Consider the following 11,201-nt stretch of genomic DNA (forward strand, 5'->3'; position numbering starts at 1 on the left):
GNGCNCTNCCCCCGCCCCCGCGCCCTCCCTCGAGCCCTCCCCCCCACCCCCGTCCTCGCACGCCACACCAAACGCACAGCGATCATGCGCGCGACCGCGCTCGTCCTCGCCGCGCTCGTCGCCGCGGCCGCGTGCGTCTCCGGCGCGAACGCCGCGCCAGACGACGCGTCAACACGCTGGGGCAACACGCACCACGACAGCAAGCTGTTCGACAAGGACGGCGACGTCGCGTCCGCGCGCATCGCGTACGCGGACGCCGCGCGCGGCTACGCGCGCGCGAAGCACGACGCCGCGATGTCGCGCGTCGACGCCGCGCACGAGCACTTCAAGTCCGCGATGACCGCCGCGCTCGCCGCGCTCGGCGACGCCGCGGCGGCGTGGCACGCGCACGCGACGGAAACGCGCGAGGCTCTCGCGGAACACGCGAGAGACTCGGTCGAGAAGACCAAGGCGCACGTCGACGACGCGCGCGAAAAGATGCGTTCGCACGTCGACGACGCGCACGACGCGCACAGAGCGCGCGCGGCGAAGGTCGCGGACGCCGCGAGCGAGCACGTCGCGAAGTGGACGGGGAAGGACGACGCGGATAACAGGCGCGTTCTATACACTGGTCCCCATACGACCGCGTTCGCGTGGTGAACGCCGATCCTTAAGGACTTCGCCCGGCGCGTCTCTCCGCCCAGGGTCCCTCGCTTTCAATCCCTGCCCTCGACGCCTTTCAACTCCACCTGACGCCTATGAACTCCACCCCGACGTTCGTCGCTTTGTATGGAACGACCCTCAGTCGCCGCCGCCGCCGCGCGCTTCTGGAACATCACGGCGGCGACGCCGACGGAACACACGCGATGTTGGACCACGACGGAATGAAGATGTCCTCCCACCACGACGACGCCGACGCCCACCACGCGATGAAGAAGGCGTGGACGTCCAGCGGCGGCCACGGCGACTGGAGCGTCGGTTCGCATCACGAGAAGATGAAGCGTCACCGCCAGCACGCGCACGAGTCGTGGGCGGACTGGATCGAGACGAAGATGAAACGCGGCGCGGAACTTCGCGACGCCGCGCGCGACCACGCGCGCGCTTCGATGCAGACGGCGTCCGAGCACGTCGCGAACGCGCACGCGAAGAAGAAGGAGCGCGTCGCGAACGTCGCGGAGATGCTTCACGGCGGGAAGAAGAACTGAGACGACTGACGTCGCGCGCAGCCGTCGATTTCAATTTTTGGCAATTTTTGGTTTTTTTGCGGTCGCGACGACGACGACGACGACGACGACGTGCTGTCACTACTGTAACATACGAGCGAGACCCCCGTCTGTCTGTCGTCGCGCCTATAGCGCGCTACAAGTTAAATTCTATCGCCATCCGTTCGAGCTTCGCCGCGAACGCGGCGTCGTCGTCCTCGTCCTCGCCCGCGCCCGACCCCGTCGACGTCTTCGGATCCGACCCGGGCTCCAGTCGCGCCTCGAGTTCGACCCTCCGTCGCCGCTCCTCGCGCAGCTCCGCGCGCAGCCGCTCGCACTCCCGCTCGAGCGCCGCGGTCCTCTCTCCACCGCCGCCGCCTTCCTCGTCGTCGCGCGCGAACGAGATCTTCCGGCCGCCGTTTTCCTCAGGGCCGTTCCATACAAGCGAAAGTCGGGGTGGAGTTGAAAGGCGTCAGGTGGAGTTGAAAGGCGCCGAGGGCGGGGATTGAAAGCGAGGGGTGGGTGGAGAGATGCGCCGGGCAAAGTCCTTAAGAAACGGCGTCCACATCGCCAACGCGGTCGTATGGGGACCAGTGTATAGAACGCACCTCATACCGCCCGCGCGCCGCAGTCTTCGTCACGATCGATTCCCGCGCCCCCTTCATCGCGCTCGGGACGTCGCGCGTCGTCGCGCCGCCACCCCACGCCTCGACGACGTCCCTCCTCGCGCGCGCGATCTCGTCGTCGAGCGCGTCCGCGGCGTGCAGCGCGCGCTCAGCCTCGTGGCGCGCGAGCCGCGTCTCCGCGTCGACGCGCGCGGCGTCGACGACGGCGAGCTCAGGGTCGTTCCATACAAGGCGATGGCGGGGTGGTGTTCAAAGGCGTCAGATGGAGTTGAAAGGCGCCGAGGCCGGGGATTGAAACCGAGGGGCGGGCGGAGAGATGCGCCGGGAAAAGTCCTTAAGGATCGGCGTCCACCACGCCGACGCGGTCGTATGGGGACCAGTGTACAGAACGCACCTCGGATTCCAGCGCGGCGACGCGCGCGCGGAGGCGCGCGGCGACCGCGTCTTTGGCCTCGAGCGCGACGCGCGCGTTCTCCGCCACCTCGAACGCGGAGACGACGACGCCGTGATCGTCGGTGGCGGCGTGCGCGGCGGGCGCGGACGGCGACGCGCGCGCGGAATCGAACGACGGCGACGGCGGACGGCGACGACGATGATGCTGAGGGCCGTTCCATACGAGCGAACGTCGGGGTGGAGTTCAAAGGCGTCAGTTGGCGTTGAAAGGCGTCGAAGGCGGGGATTGAAAGCGAGGGGTGGGCGGAGAGAAGCGCCGGGAAAAGTCCTTAAGGATCGGCGTTCACCACGCCAACGCGGTCGTATGGGGACCAGTGTATAGAACGCACCTGATGATGTTGTTGTCGCCCCCCCCACCGCTCCGATCCCGACGACGCGCGGCTCGCCGCGGAGTCGCTCGCGACGGACCGCGCGATGGGCGACGGCGGGGGCCGCGCCGCCGACGTCTTCGCGGCGGTCGCGTCGGCGTCGGCGTCGGCGTCGGCGTCGTCGCCGCGGCGCGGCGACGGCGGCGGCATCGTGGTCGTCGTCGTGGTCGTGGTCGTCGAAGTCGATCGCCCGCTCGCGCTCTTCTTCTTCTTCGTCGTCGTCTTCAGGAACGAGAACATCCCTCCTCCGCTCTTCTTCTTCGGCTTCGCGTCGCCCCACGTCCTTCGCTCGCCGCCGCGGTCGCCGTCGAGCCCGGACGACGCGGGCTCGGGCGCGGCGGCGGCGGCGGCGTCGCCGACGCGCGTCGTCGACATCCGCGTCGACGGCGCTGCGGGAGAAGTGAAGAATTCGCATTTTAATGCGTGCGCGTCGTCGTCAGCTCGGTCGTCGCGGTCGGTCGAATCCGCCCGCCCTCCGAAACGTAGCGACAATTGGCTCGGCTCGTCGCGGCACAGATGCGGAGCGCGGCGCTCCTCGCTCGCGCGCACCCGCGCGTCCACGCCCAGGCGTCGTCCACGTCCACGAAAACGAAACCCGCGCCGGCGAAGACGCTCTCGCGCGCCAGCATGAAGACCGTGCGTCCCCGCTCGAGCCCCGCGTCGTCGTCACATTCTTCCGGTCGTCGGGAAGGGTTACAGTACACACAACCCGCGGTCCTCGTCACTCCGTGTCGTGAAAAGCGAATAATCGCTGACGCCCCCCCCGCCCGCCCCCCCCGTCGATCGCCGTGACTGATCCCCGCTTCTCCGCTCAGGTCCCGCTTCACGTCGGGTTCGTCGGCACCGGCCTCATCGGCGGCGTCGCGGTCAAGCAGGTCGCGAGCCGCGCGGGGACGCTGCTCGAGCAGACCGGCCTCGACCTCAAGCTCGCGGGCGCGACGGACAGCAAGGCGCGTTCATATTTACACTGGTCCCCGTACGACCGCGTCGGCGTGGTGAACGCCGATCCTTAAGGACTTCGCCCGGCGCATCTCTCCGCCCAGGGTCCCTCGCGTTCAATCCCCGCCCTCGGCGCCTTTCAACTCCACTTCTGACGCCTTTCAACTACACCCCGACGTTCGTCGCTTTGTATGGACCCTCGACCCTAAGAGCATGATCCTCGCGTCAGATCCCGCCGCGGGGCTCGCGAACGACGCGGTGACCGGCGGCGCGGACGGCGCGGTCGCGGACTGGAACGCGGAGGCGCTGAGCGGCGAGATATCGCCGTGCGACTTGGACGCGTTCGCGGCGGCGCTGCGGGAGCGCGCGGAGGCGACGGGCGCGCACGCGGTCATCGTGGACAACACGTCGTCGGAGGCGCGTATTTATTCCTCACGCCGGTCCCCGTACGACCGCGTTCGCGTCGTGAACTTCGTTCCTTAAGGACTTTCTCTCCCGGCGGGCGAGTCTCTCCGCCCATCCCACCCCACGCTTTCGATCCCCGCTCGCGCTCGCTTTCAACGCCGACTGACGCTTCCTTTGAACGCCGCCCGCCCACCCCGTGCGACCCTCATCATCAATCAGGCGGTGGCGGACCGGTACGAGGGCTGGCTCGCGAGCGGCGTGCACGTCGTGACGCCCAACAAAAAAGCCAACAGCGGCGATTTAAAACGCTTCAAGGCGATACGAACCGCCGCGACGTCGTCCGGCGCGAAGTGGCTGTGCGAGGGCACGATCGGCGCCGGGCTGCCCATCGTCAGCACGCTCCGAACGCTCCGCGCGTCGGGCGACGAGATTCGATCCGTCCAGGGCGTCTTCTCGGGTGCGTTCTGTACGAACGTTTTTCACCATACAAAAGTTTTTCACCCATAGCTCGATTTCAACACTTGATCGCGTCTCCTTTCAACTGACCGATGAACTATTTTTGTATGGAACGACCCTCATCAGGGACGATGTCGTTCCTGTTCAACACCTGGGACCCCGCCGGCGGCCAGCCGTTCAGCGAGGTCGTGCTCGCCGCGAAGGCCGCGGGGTTCACGGAGCCGGACCCGAGGGACGACCTCAACGGGATGGACGTCGCGAGGAAAGTCGTCATCGCCGCGCGGGAGAGCGGCGTCGACTTGGAGCTCGCCGACGTGACCACGCGGTCGCTCGTCCCTCCCTCGCTCGAGGTGCGTTCTATACACTGGTTCCCATACGACCGCGTCGGCGTTGTGAACGCCGATCCTTAAGGACTTTTGCCGTCGTCTCTCTCCGCCCACACCTCGCTTTCAATCCCCGCCCTCGACGCCTTTCAACTCCAACTGACGCCTTTCAACTCCACTTCGCCATCGCTTTGTATGGAACGGCCCTGAGTCGTGCGACGCCGCGGAGTACGTGTCGAGGATGGCGGAGTTCGACGGCGACATCGCGAAGGAGGCTGCGGACGCGGCGAGCCGCGGGAACGTGCTTCGGTTCGTCGGGAAGGTTGACGTGGAGAAGGGCGTCGGGAGCGTCGAGCTCGGCGAGTTTCCGAAGACGCATCCGTTCGCGGGGCTCCAGGGCGCGGACAACGTGGTGGAGATTCAGGCGCGTTCTATCTCACACTGGTCCCCATACGACCGCGTTCGCGCGGTGCACGCCGTTCCTTAAGGACTTTCTTTCCCGGCGCATCTCTCCGCGCACCCCTCGCTTTCAATCCCGACACACCTCGACGCCTGTCAACTCCGCTTCTGACGCCTTTCAACTCCACCCCGACGTTCGTTCGCTCGTATGGACCCTCGACCCTCAGTCCTCGAGGTACAGCGCCGTGGGCGGGAGCACGCCGCTGATCGTGCGCGGGCCGGGCGCGGGCGCGGCGGTGACCGCGGGAGGGGTGTTCGGCGATCTGTGTAAGCTCGGCGCGCAGCTCGGCGCGTCCGTGCTCATCTGATGAGGGATGGACGGACGACGCCGCGAAGAGACGTGGAAACCCCTAAACCCCGCCCGCCGCGACGGGAAAAAAAAAACTCGACGACCGAGACGACGACGACGACGACGGAGGAACGAGCGCGACCGCGCCCGCGGGCGAGCGAAACAGCTTGCGCGCGTCGGCGATGTAAAAATAACGAAACCACCAACCGTCCACGTGTGCATTCAATCTCGAACGCCGCGCGCGCGCGTCGCACCCCCCGACCAGCAAATCTCGACCTCGACGTCGAACTCGTCGATCGATCACCGCTCATCACGTGAGATCGTCCTCCTCCTCCTCGACGTCCTTCGCGATCTTCTTCTTCGCCCGCAACAACAGCTTCGTCTTCCACGGATCTAACCGGCTCATGGAGTCGTACTCCGCGAGGACCGCCGTGAACTTCTCCTGGTCCCCTTCCTCCGCCGCGGACGACAGGTCCGCCAACAGCGTGTGCTCTCTGGACGTCGAAAACGACGGGTCCAAGTCTTCGTACCGTCGGAATGGAGTTGAAAGGCGTCAGTTGAAGTTGAAAGGCGCCGAGGACGGGGATTGAAAGCGAGGTGTGGGCGGAGAGACGCGCCGGGAAAAGTCCTTAAGGAACGGCGTCCACCACGCCAACGCAGTCGTATGGGGACCAGTTTATAGAACGCACCTTCGTACCGCTCCAACGCGTTCTTCACGCCGACGGGCTCCTGCGAGCACAGCCGGCACAACCCCGCGTTCAAAAGGTAGCCCTTCACGCTGAACCGAAGGAGGTTGTTCGAGACGGACGCCTTCGCGACTTCCTCGAAGACCTCGATCGCGAGCGGGTATCGCTCGAGCGACGCGGAGAGCTCCGCGACTTTAAGCTTGCAGTTGTTCGCCGCCGTGGAGACCTCCTCGCCGCCGTACAGATCCGCGGCTTGCATGTACGCCTGACGTGGAGATGGTTGACGTGGAGAGATGCGATCGGTCAGTGAGGCGCGCGCGCGGATATCAGTGGATACTCTGTTGATGACGTGTTGATGACGTGTTGCATGGATGATGGGCTGACGTGTCGTCGCGCGATTGGTCGGCGGAAGGAAGGACGCGCCGGCGGCGGCGGCGTCGTCGCACCTCGCACGCGTCGTCCTCCTTTTCGTCTTTTTCGTACTGCTCCGCGATGTCCTTCAGGTGCTTCGCCGCGATGGACAGCCGTCCCATGTCCGTGAAGTGCGATATCGCGACTCGCAGGCTCGCGATCGCGGCGGCGGGGTCTACCTTCTTGTTCGCGTTCGCCGCCTCCACGTGCGCTTGCGCCGCCTCGTGCTTGCTGTCGCACTTCAGATGGCAGTCGGCGAGGAGCGCGAACGCGTCCGCGGCCTCTCGCCACATCTTCGCGAGCTTGTAGTTGTTGCACGCCTTCTCTAAGAGCTCCGACGCTTCCTCGTACTTGTTCCCGAACATGGACGCGAACATCCCGGCCTGAGGGAGGCGCGGCGCGGGCGTGAGACGGGCGCGATCTGAGCGAGGCCGCGCGGGGAGGGAGGAGAGGAAAACGCGGAGCGTAGGGGGGGACGCGCGCGCGAGATCGGCGGACAGAAGGGCGGAGACGCGCGCGATGCGATTCGCACCTTGAGCTTCTTCTGCGCCTTCTTCATGAATTCGTCCGCTTTCGCGGCGTAGTCCGTCATGGCGCCCGAGGATGGAGGGGGGGGGCGGGCGGCGCGGTCACTTCTGTCTCGGACCGTTCGAGTTCTTTCGATGGTTCGTTCTGTTCTGTGCTGTTGTGAACTCTCAAGTCTGAACTTGCCGCTGAAAAAATCCAAGTCGCGGAGCCGGTGGCTCTCTACCCATCACTCTCTCTCTCGTACCGCGTACGTTCGCTTCCTATCGTCTCGTCTGTCGTCCGTCGCGTCGTCGCGCGCCGCGCTCGGTGGATCGCATCGCTCGCCTCAGCTCCTCCCCCCTCCTCGCGTCGCCTTCCCCGCGGGCGACGGCGTCGCCGGCGCCGGCGGCGGCGCCTCCGATACCGCGGGCCCCCCGCGCTCGCGCTCGCGCTTCTTCTCGCCCTCGTCCTCGTCCCGAGCGCCGCGGACGACGACGAGCGCAGTGCGCGCGTGGTGCAGGACGTGGTTGCACGCGCTGCGAACGAACGAATAAGGTTAGAATGGAATGGAATGGGTCGGGTCGGGCGGTCGGACGGGCGGTCGAGTCGTCGCGTCGACGCCGGCAGCGATTTTTTATTTTTCAACTCGCTCGAGACGAGAGAAGACGCGCCGGTCGAACCCGGCGCGGCGCACCTTCCGACGAAAAACTCCTTCATCCGACCCTTTCCGTGCGGCGCCATCACGATCGCGGCGGCGCGAAGCTCCCTCGCGTGGTTGCATATCACCTCGCCGACGCTCCAGCTGTCCAAGTCGCCGCGCGTGACGTCCGCGACGAACTTCACGTCAGCCGCGCGCAAGGCGGGCGCGAACCTGCGGCGCGGGCGAAGCGATGCGATCGGTCAGCGCGTGAGCATATTCGTTGACGTGGCACATCGTGTGGTGGGTAACGAACGGTCGGATACGACGTATCAGATGCGGCAAAAGTCCTTAAGAAACGCGGTCGTATGGGGACCAGTCTGGCACCTGCGCGCGACGAACGCCTCCGCGTTGCGTCGGTCGTTCGCCCTCTGCACGCGTTCGTCCCGCTCGATCTGATCGAAGTAGGTCGCCCTCGACGAAGCCCCCGGGAAGCTCATCGCCGCGTCGTAGGGTCGCGTCGCCGTCGGCGTCGTCGGTGAGCGATGCGAGCGAGGACGGGGCGCGACGACGGGCGCGGAGGCGAACGACGGCGGAGGCGACGACGGGGGCGACGACGACGACGAGGCGTAGACCCCAGCGTCTTCCATCCACACCATCGGCCCGCCGTAGGCTATGTATCGCGACGGGTGCGTCGCGGGGACGACGTGCAGGAGGTGGAGGACGTCGTCGCCGTTCGCGCGGAGGAGGTGCTCGATCGCCCACGTCACCGCGCGCGACGCGTCGTCGGTGTCGTCCACCGGCGCGAGGATAAGGCGCGGCGTGGGGTGGGGGGGAGGAGGAGGCGGGCGCGACGGCGGCGACGACGACGCGTCGTCGGAGGCGGCGGCGGAGGACGCGTTCGCGGCGTGGATCTCCGCCGGCGCCGCCGCGCGCGAGGACTCGAGCGTCGTTTCGGGCATCGCGGCGAGCGACGCGGCGCGCGGGTGGGGGGTAGTGTCGTGGCTTTTGAGGCTCTCTTGGCGTCGAGTATCGAGACTGATGAGCACAAAAAAATCATCGGTCAGTTGAAAGACGGCACGATCAAATGTTGAAACCGAGCGGTGGGTGAACACAGAACGCTCGGCTGATGACACTCAAAAAAATCTCCGAGATCGCGGCTCTCCTCGCGCCAACTAGACCTCGCCGCGATCGCTCGCAGCGTCGTCGTCACTCGCGATCGAGCGACTAACCTCGCGCGTCGCCCACCCCCCGCGCGCCTCGCACGCGCGCCCCGGAGAGAGAGATGATCTCGCGCGCGTGCGCCTCCGCGCTTCCGTCCGCGGCGCTCGCGCCGCGCGTCGTCGCGACGAAGACCTTTTCGGCGAAGAGACGCGATCGCGTTTCGCCGTCGTCGAAAAGATCCGTCGCGCCCGCGCGCGGCGCTCGCGTCGTCGTCCTCCCGCGCCGTCGCCGGTCCTCCCTCGTCGTCGCGTCCGCCGGCGCGCCGTCGGACGTGGAGGACGCGACCGCGTCTACTGAGACCGCCGCCGCGTCTGAGAACGCGTCCGAGTACGTCCTCGACGAGAGCGACGACGGCGTGAAGACGCTCTCGAAGACGTCGACCGCGGTCGACGACGACGACGACGACGTCGACCCCGCCGTCGACGCCGCGCGCGCCAGGTCGCTGAAGACCGGGACTGGGCTCGTGATCGGCGCGAGCGCGTCCCTCGTCGCGCTCGCGCTCGGCCTCAGCGCGGGCGCGGTCGTGGAGGGCCTGGAGCAGATCCCGCTGCTTTCGGGGTTCGAGGTGCGATCGATACCTTCATTCACCCTGACGCGTCCTTTCAAGGCCCCGCGCGGTTCCGCTTTCGAGAAGACCCGCGATCCCTTTCAACGTAATGAAACTGACCGACGGACGAAACCCGACAAAAAACGTTTCACATCGATCGATACATCCGCAGGAAGCGCTCGGCGTCGCGGTGTCCGCCTACTACGCGCAAAAGTACCGCTCGAGCTTCATCACCGCCGCGGGACGCGAGAAGTTCCGTCTTCAGCTCATCCAGTCCTTCAGCGAGGTCACCGGCGTCGCGTCCGTCGCGGGAAGGCTCGCGCGGACCGATCCGGAACTCGACGCGCAAATTCAAGGCGAGTCATGTTTTTCACCCCGCCGCCGCTCGGTTTCAACGCGCGCTCGATCGCGTCGGTCCCTTTCAACTGACCGATGAATGCACTTTTTCGATCCGCCGGCCCCACAGGCATCATCGGCGACCTGCGCGACCTCCCCGAGAACGGCGAGGAACTCCCCGTCGCCGTGCGAGAAGCCGTCGCCGCGTTCATCCGCAACCGTGACGGCGCGCTCGTCGAGGAGTCAGGTGCGTTCTGTACACTTGTCCCCATACGACCGCGTCGGCGTGGTGAACGCCGTTTCTTAAGGACTTTTCCCAGCGCATCTCTCCGCCCATCACCCCACGGTTTCAATCCCCGCCCTCGGCGCCTCACAACTCCGTCTGACGCCTTTCAACTCCACCCCGACGTTCGCTCGTATGGACCCTCGACCCTCAGACGCGCTGCGCGCGTCCAACGACGTCCTGCAGCGAGAGGTGGACACGATCGAGCTTCTGCAGACGGATCTCGAGCGCGCGCGACGCGACGTCACCATCGCGCGCGCCAACGTTCGCGTCATGAACCTCGGGGAGAAGGAGCGCGGGGAGCTGAGGTGCGTTCAGGGTCACAAACGTTTTTCACCCATAGCTCATCGGTTTCAACACTTGATCGCGTGGGCCCCTCCCTTTCAACTGACCGGTGAACTAATATATTTTTGTATGGAACGGCTCTCAGAGACGCGACGGAGGAAGCGCGGCGAGAGGGCGAGGCGAACGCGGCGGCGCTGAGGGAGCAGCTGGAGGCGCTCGCGGAGGAGAAACAAAGCGCGCTGGACGACGCGCTCGCCGCGCTCGAGGATGAAAAGGCGAGAGTCGCGGAGGGTGAGAGCGCCAAGGTTAAGGCGATCGCGGAGGCGGTGGCGCGCGCGGAGCGAGACGCCGCGGAGCGCGCGGCGATTCAAGCGGCGGAGAAGGCGAAAGCCGCGGAGGCGAAAGCCGCGGAGGAGGAAAAGGCGCGCGCGATCGCTGAGGCGGCGCGCGTCGCGGAGGTGGAGGCGAACGCCGCCGCGAAGGAGAAAGACATTCGCGACGCGCTCGAGAGGGAGCTGCGCGAGAAGGAGGACGCGCTGCGGCGGGCGAACGAGGAAGCCGCGGCGGAGCGAGCCGCTTTCGCGGCCGCCGCGGAGGCGGCGGCGGCGGCGGCGAAATCGGAAGCCGAAGCCGCGCTCGCGGCGGCGACGGAAGCCGCGCGCGCGGAGGCGGAGAAGGCGAGGGAGGAGACGGCGCGCGCGCGCGAGGACGCCGAGCGCGAGGCGGCGCAAAAGGCCAAGGCGGAGGCGGCGGCGACCGCGGTGACGGCGAAGGCGGAGGCGGCGG

At 66.9% G+C, this 11,201-nt stretch overlaps 6 protein-coding genes across 6 annotated transcripts; 3 read left to right on the plus strand and 3 right to left on the minus strand.

Moving 5' to 3' along the window:
- Positions 1-84: 84 nt before the first annotated feature.
- On the plus strand, positions 85-639 carry MICPUCDRAFT_52857 (uncharacterized protein; the record flags this gene model as incomplete). The annotated part of the gene is made up of 1 exon (XM_003062882.1): positions 85-639. The coding sequence occupies one exon, from the start codon at positions 85-87 to the stop codon at positions 637-639; it is 555 nt and encodes a 184-aa protein (XP_003062928.1).
- Positions 640-737: 98 nt separating this feature from the next.
- MICPUCDRAFT_52858 (uncharacterized protein) lies at positions 738-1,184 on the plus strand (the record flags this gene model as incomplete). The annotated part of the gene is made up of 1 exon (XM_003062883.1): positions 738-1,184. The coding sequence occupies one exon, from the start codon at positions 738-740 to the stop codon at positions 1,182-1,184; it is 447 nt and encodes a 148-aa protein (XP_003062929.1).
- A 1,345-nt stretch (positions 1,185-2,529) lies between these two features.
- On the minus strand, positions 2,530-3,003 carry MICPUCDRAFT_52859 (uncharacterized protein; the record flags this gene model as incomplete). The annotated part of the gene is made up of 1 exon (XM_003063086.1): positions 2,530-3,003. The coding sequence occupies one exon, from the start codon at positions 3,001-3,003 to the stop codon at positions 2,530-2,532; it is 474 nt and encodes a 157-aa protein (XP_003063132.1).
- A 141-nt stretch (positions 3,004-3,144) lies between these two features.
- On the plus strand, positions 3,145-5,719 carry MICPUCDRAFT_66967 (uncharacterized protein; the record flags this gene model as incomplete). The annotated part of the gene is made up of 7 exons (XM_003062884.1): positions 3,145-3,264; positions 3,444-3,578; positions 3,778-3,984; positions 4,192-4,429; positions 4,555-4,778; positions 4,963-5,175; positions 5,378-5,719. The coding sequence occupies 7 exons, from the start codon at positions 3,145-3,147 to the stop codon at positions 5,516-5,518; spliced, it is 1,278 nt and encodes a 425-aa protein (XP_003062930.1). The 3' UTR covers positions 5,519-5,719.
- A 90-nt stretch (positions 5,720-5,809) lies between these two features.
- On the minus strand, positions 5,810-7,188 carry MICPUCDRAFT_21964 (uncharacterized protein; the record flags this gene model as incomplete). Its single annotated transcript, XM_003063087.1, has 4 exons — positions 5,810-6,021; positions 6,189-6,450; positions 6,632-6,979; positions 7,129-7,188. The coding sequence occupies 4 exons, from the start codon at positions 7,186-7,188 to the stop codon at positions 5,810-5,812; spliced, it is 882 nt and encodes a 293-aa protein (XP_003063133.1).
- A 155-nt stretch (positions 7,189-7,343) lies between these two features.
- MICPUCDRAFT_52862 (uncharacterized protein) lies at positions 7,344-8,702 on the minus strand (the record flags this gene model as incomplete). Its single annotated transcript, XM_003063088.1, has 2 exons — positions 7,344-7,974; positions 8,143-8,702. 2 exons carry the CDS (start codon positions 8,700-8,702, stop codon positions 7,344-7,346), a joined length of 1,191 nt encoding a protein of 396 aa, XP_003063134.1.
- Between the last annotated feature and the right edge of the window lie 2,499 nt (positions 8,703-11,201).

The sequence above is a fragment of the Micromonas pusilla genome (genome assembly GCF_000151265.4).
Source record: "Micromonas pusilla CCMP1545 genomic scaffold MICPUCscaffold_13, whole genome shotgun sequence".
Lineage (NCBI taxonomy): Eukaryota > Viridiplantae > Chlorophyta > Mamiellophyceae > Mamiellales > Mamiellaceae > Micromonas > Micromonas pusilla.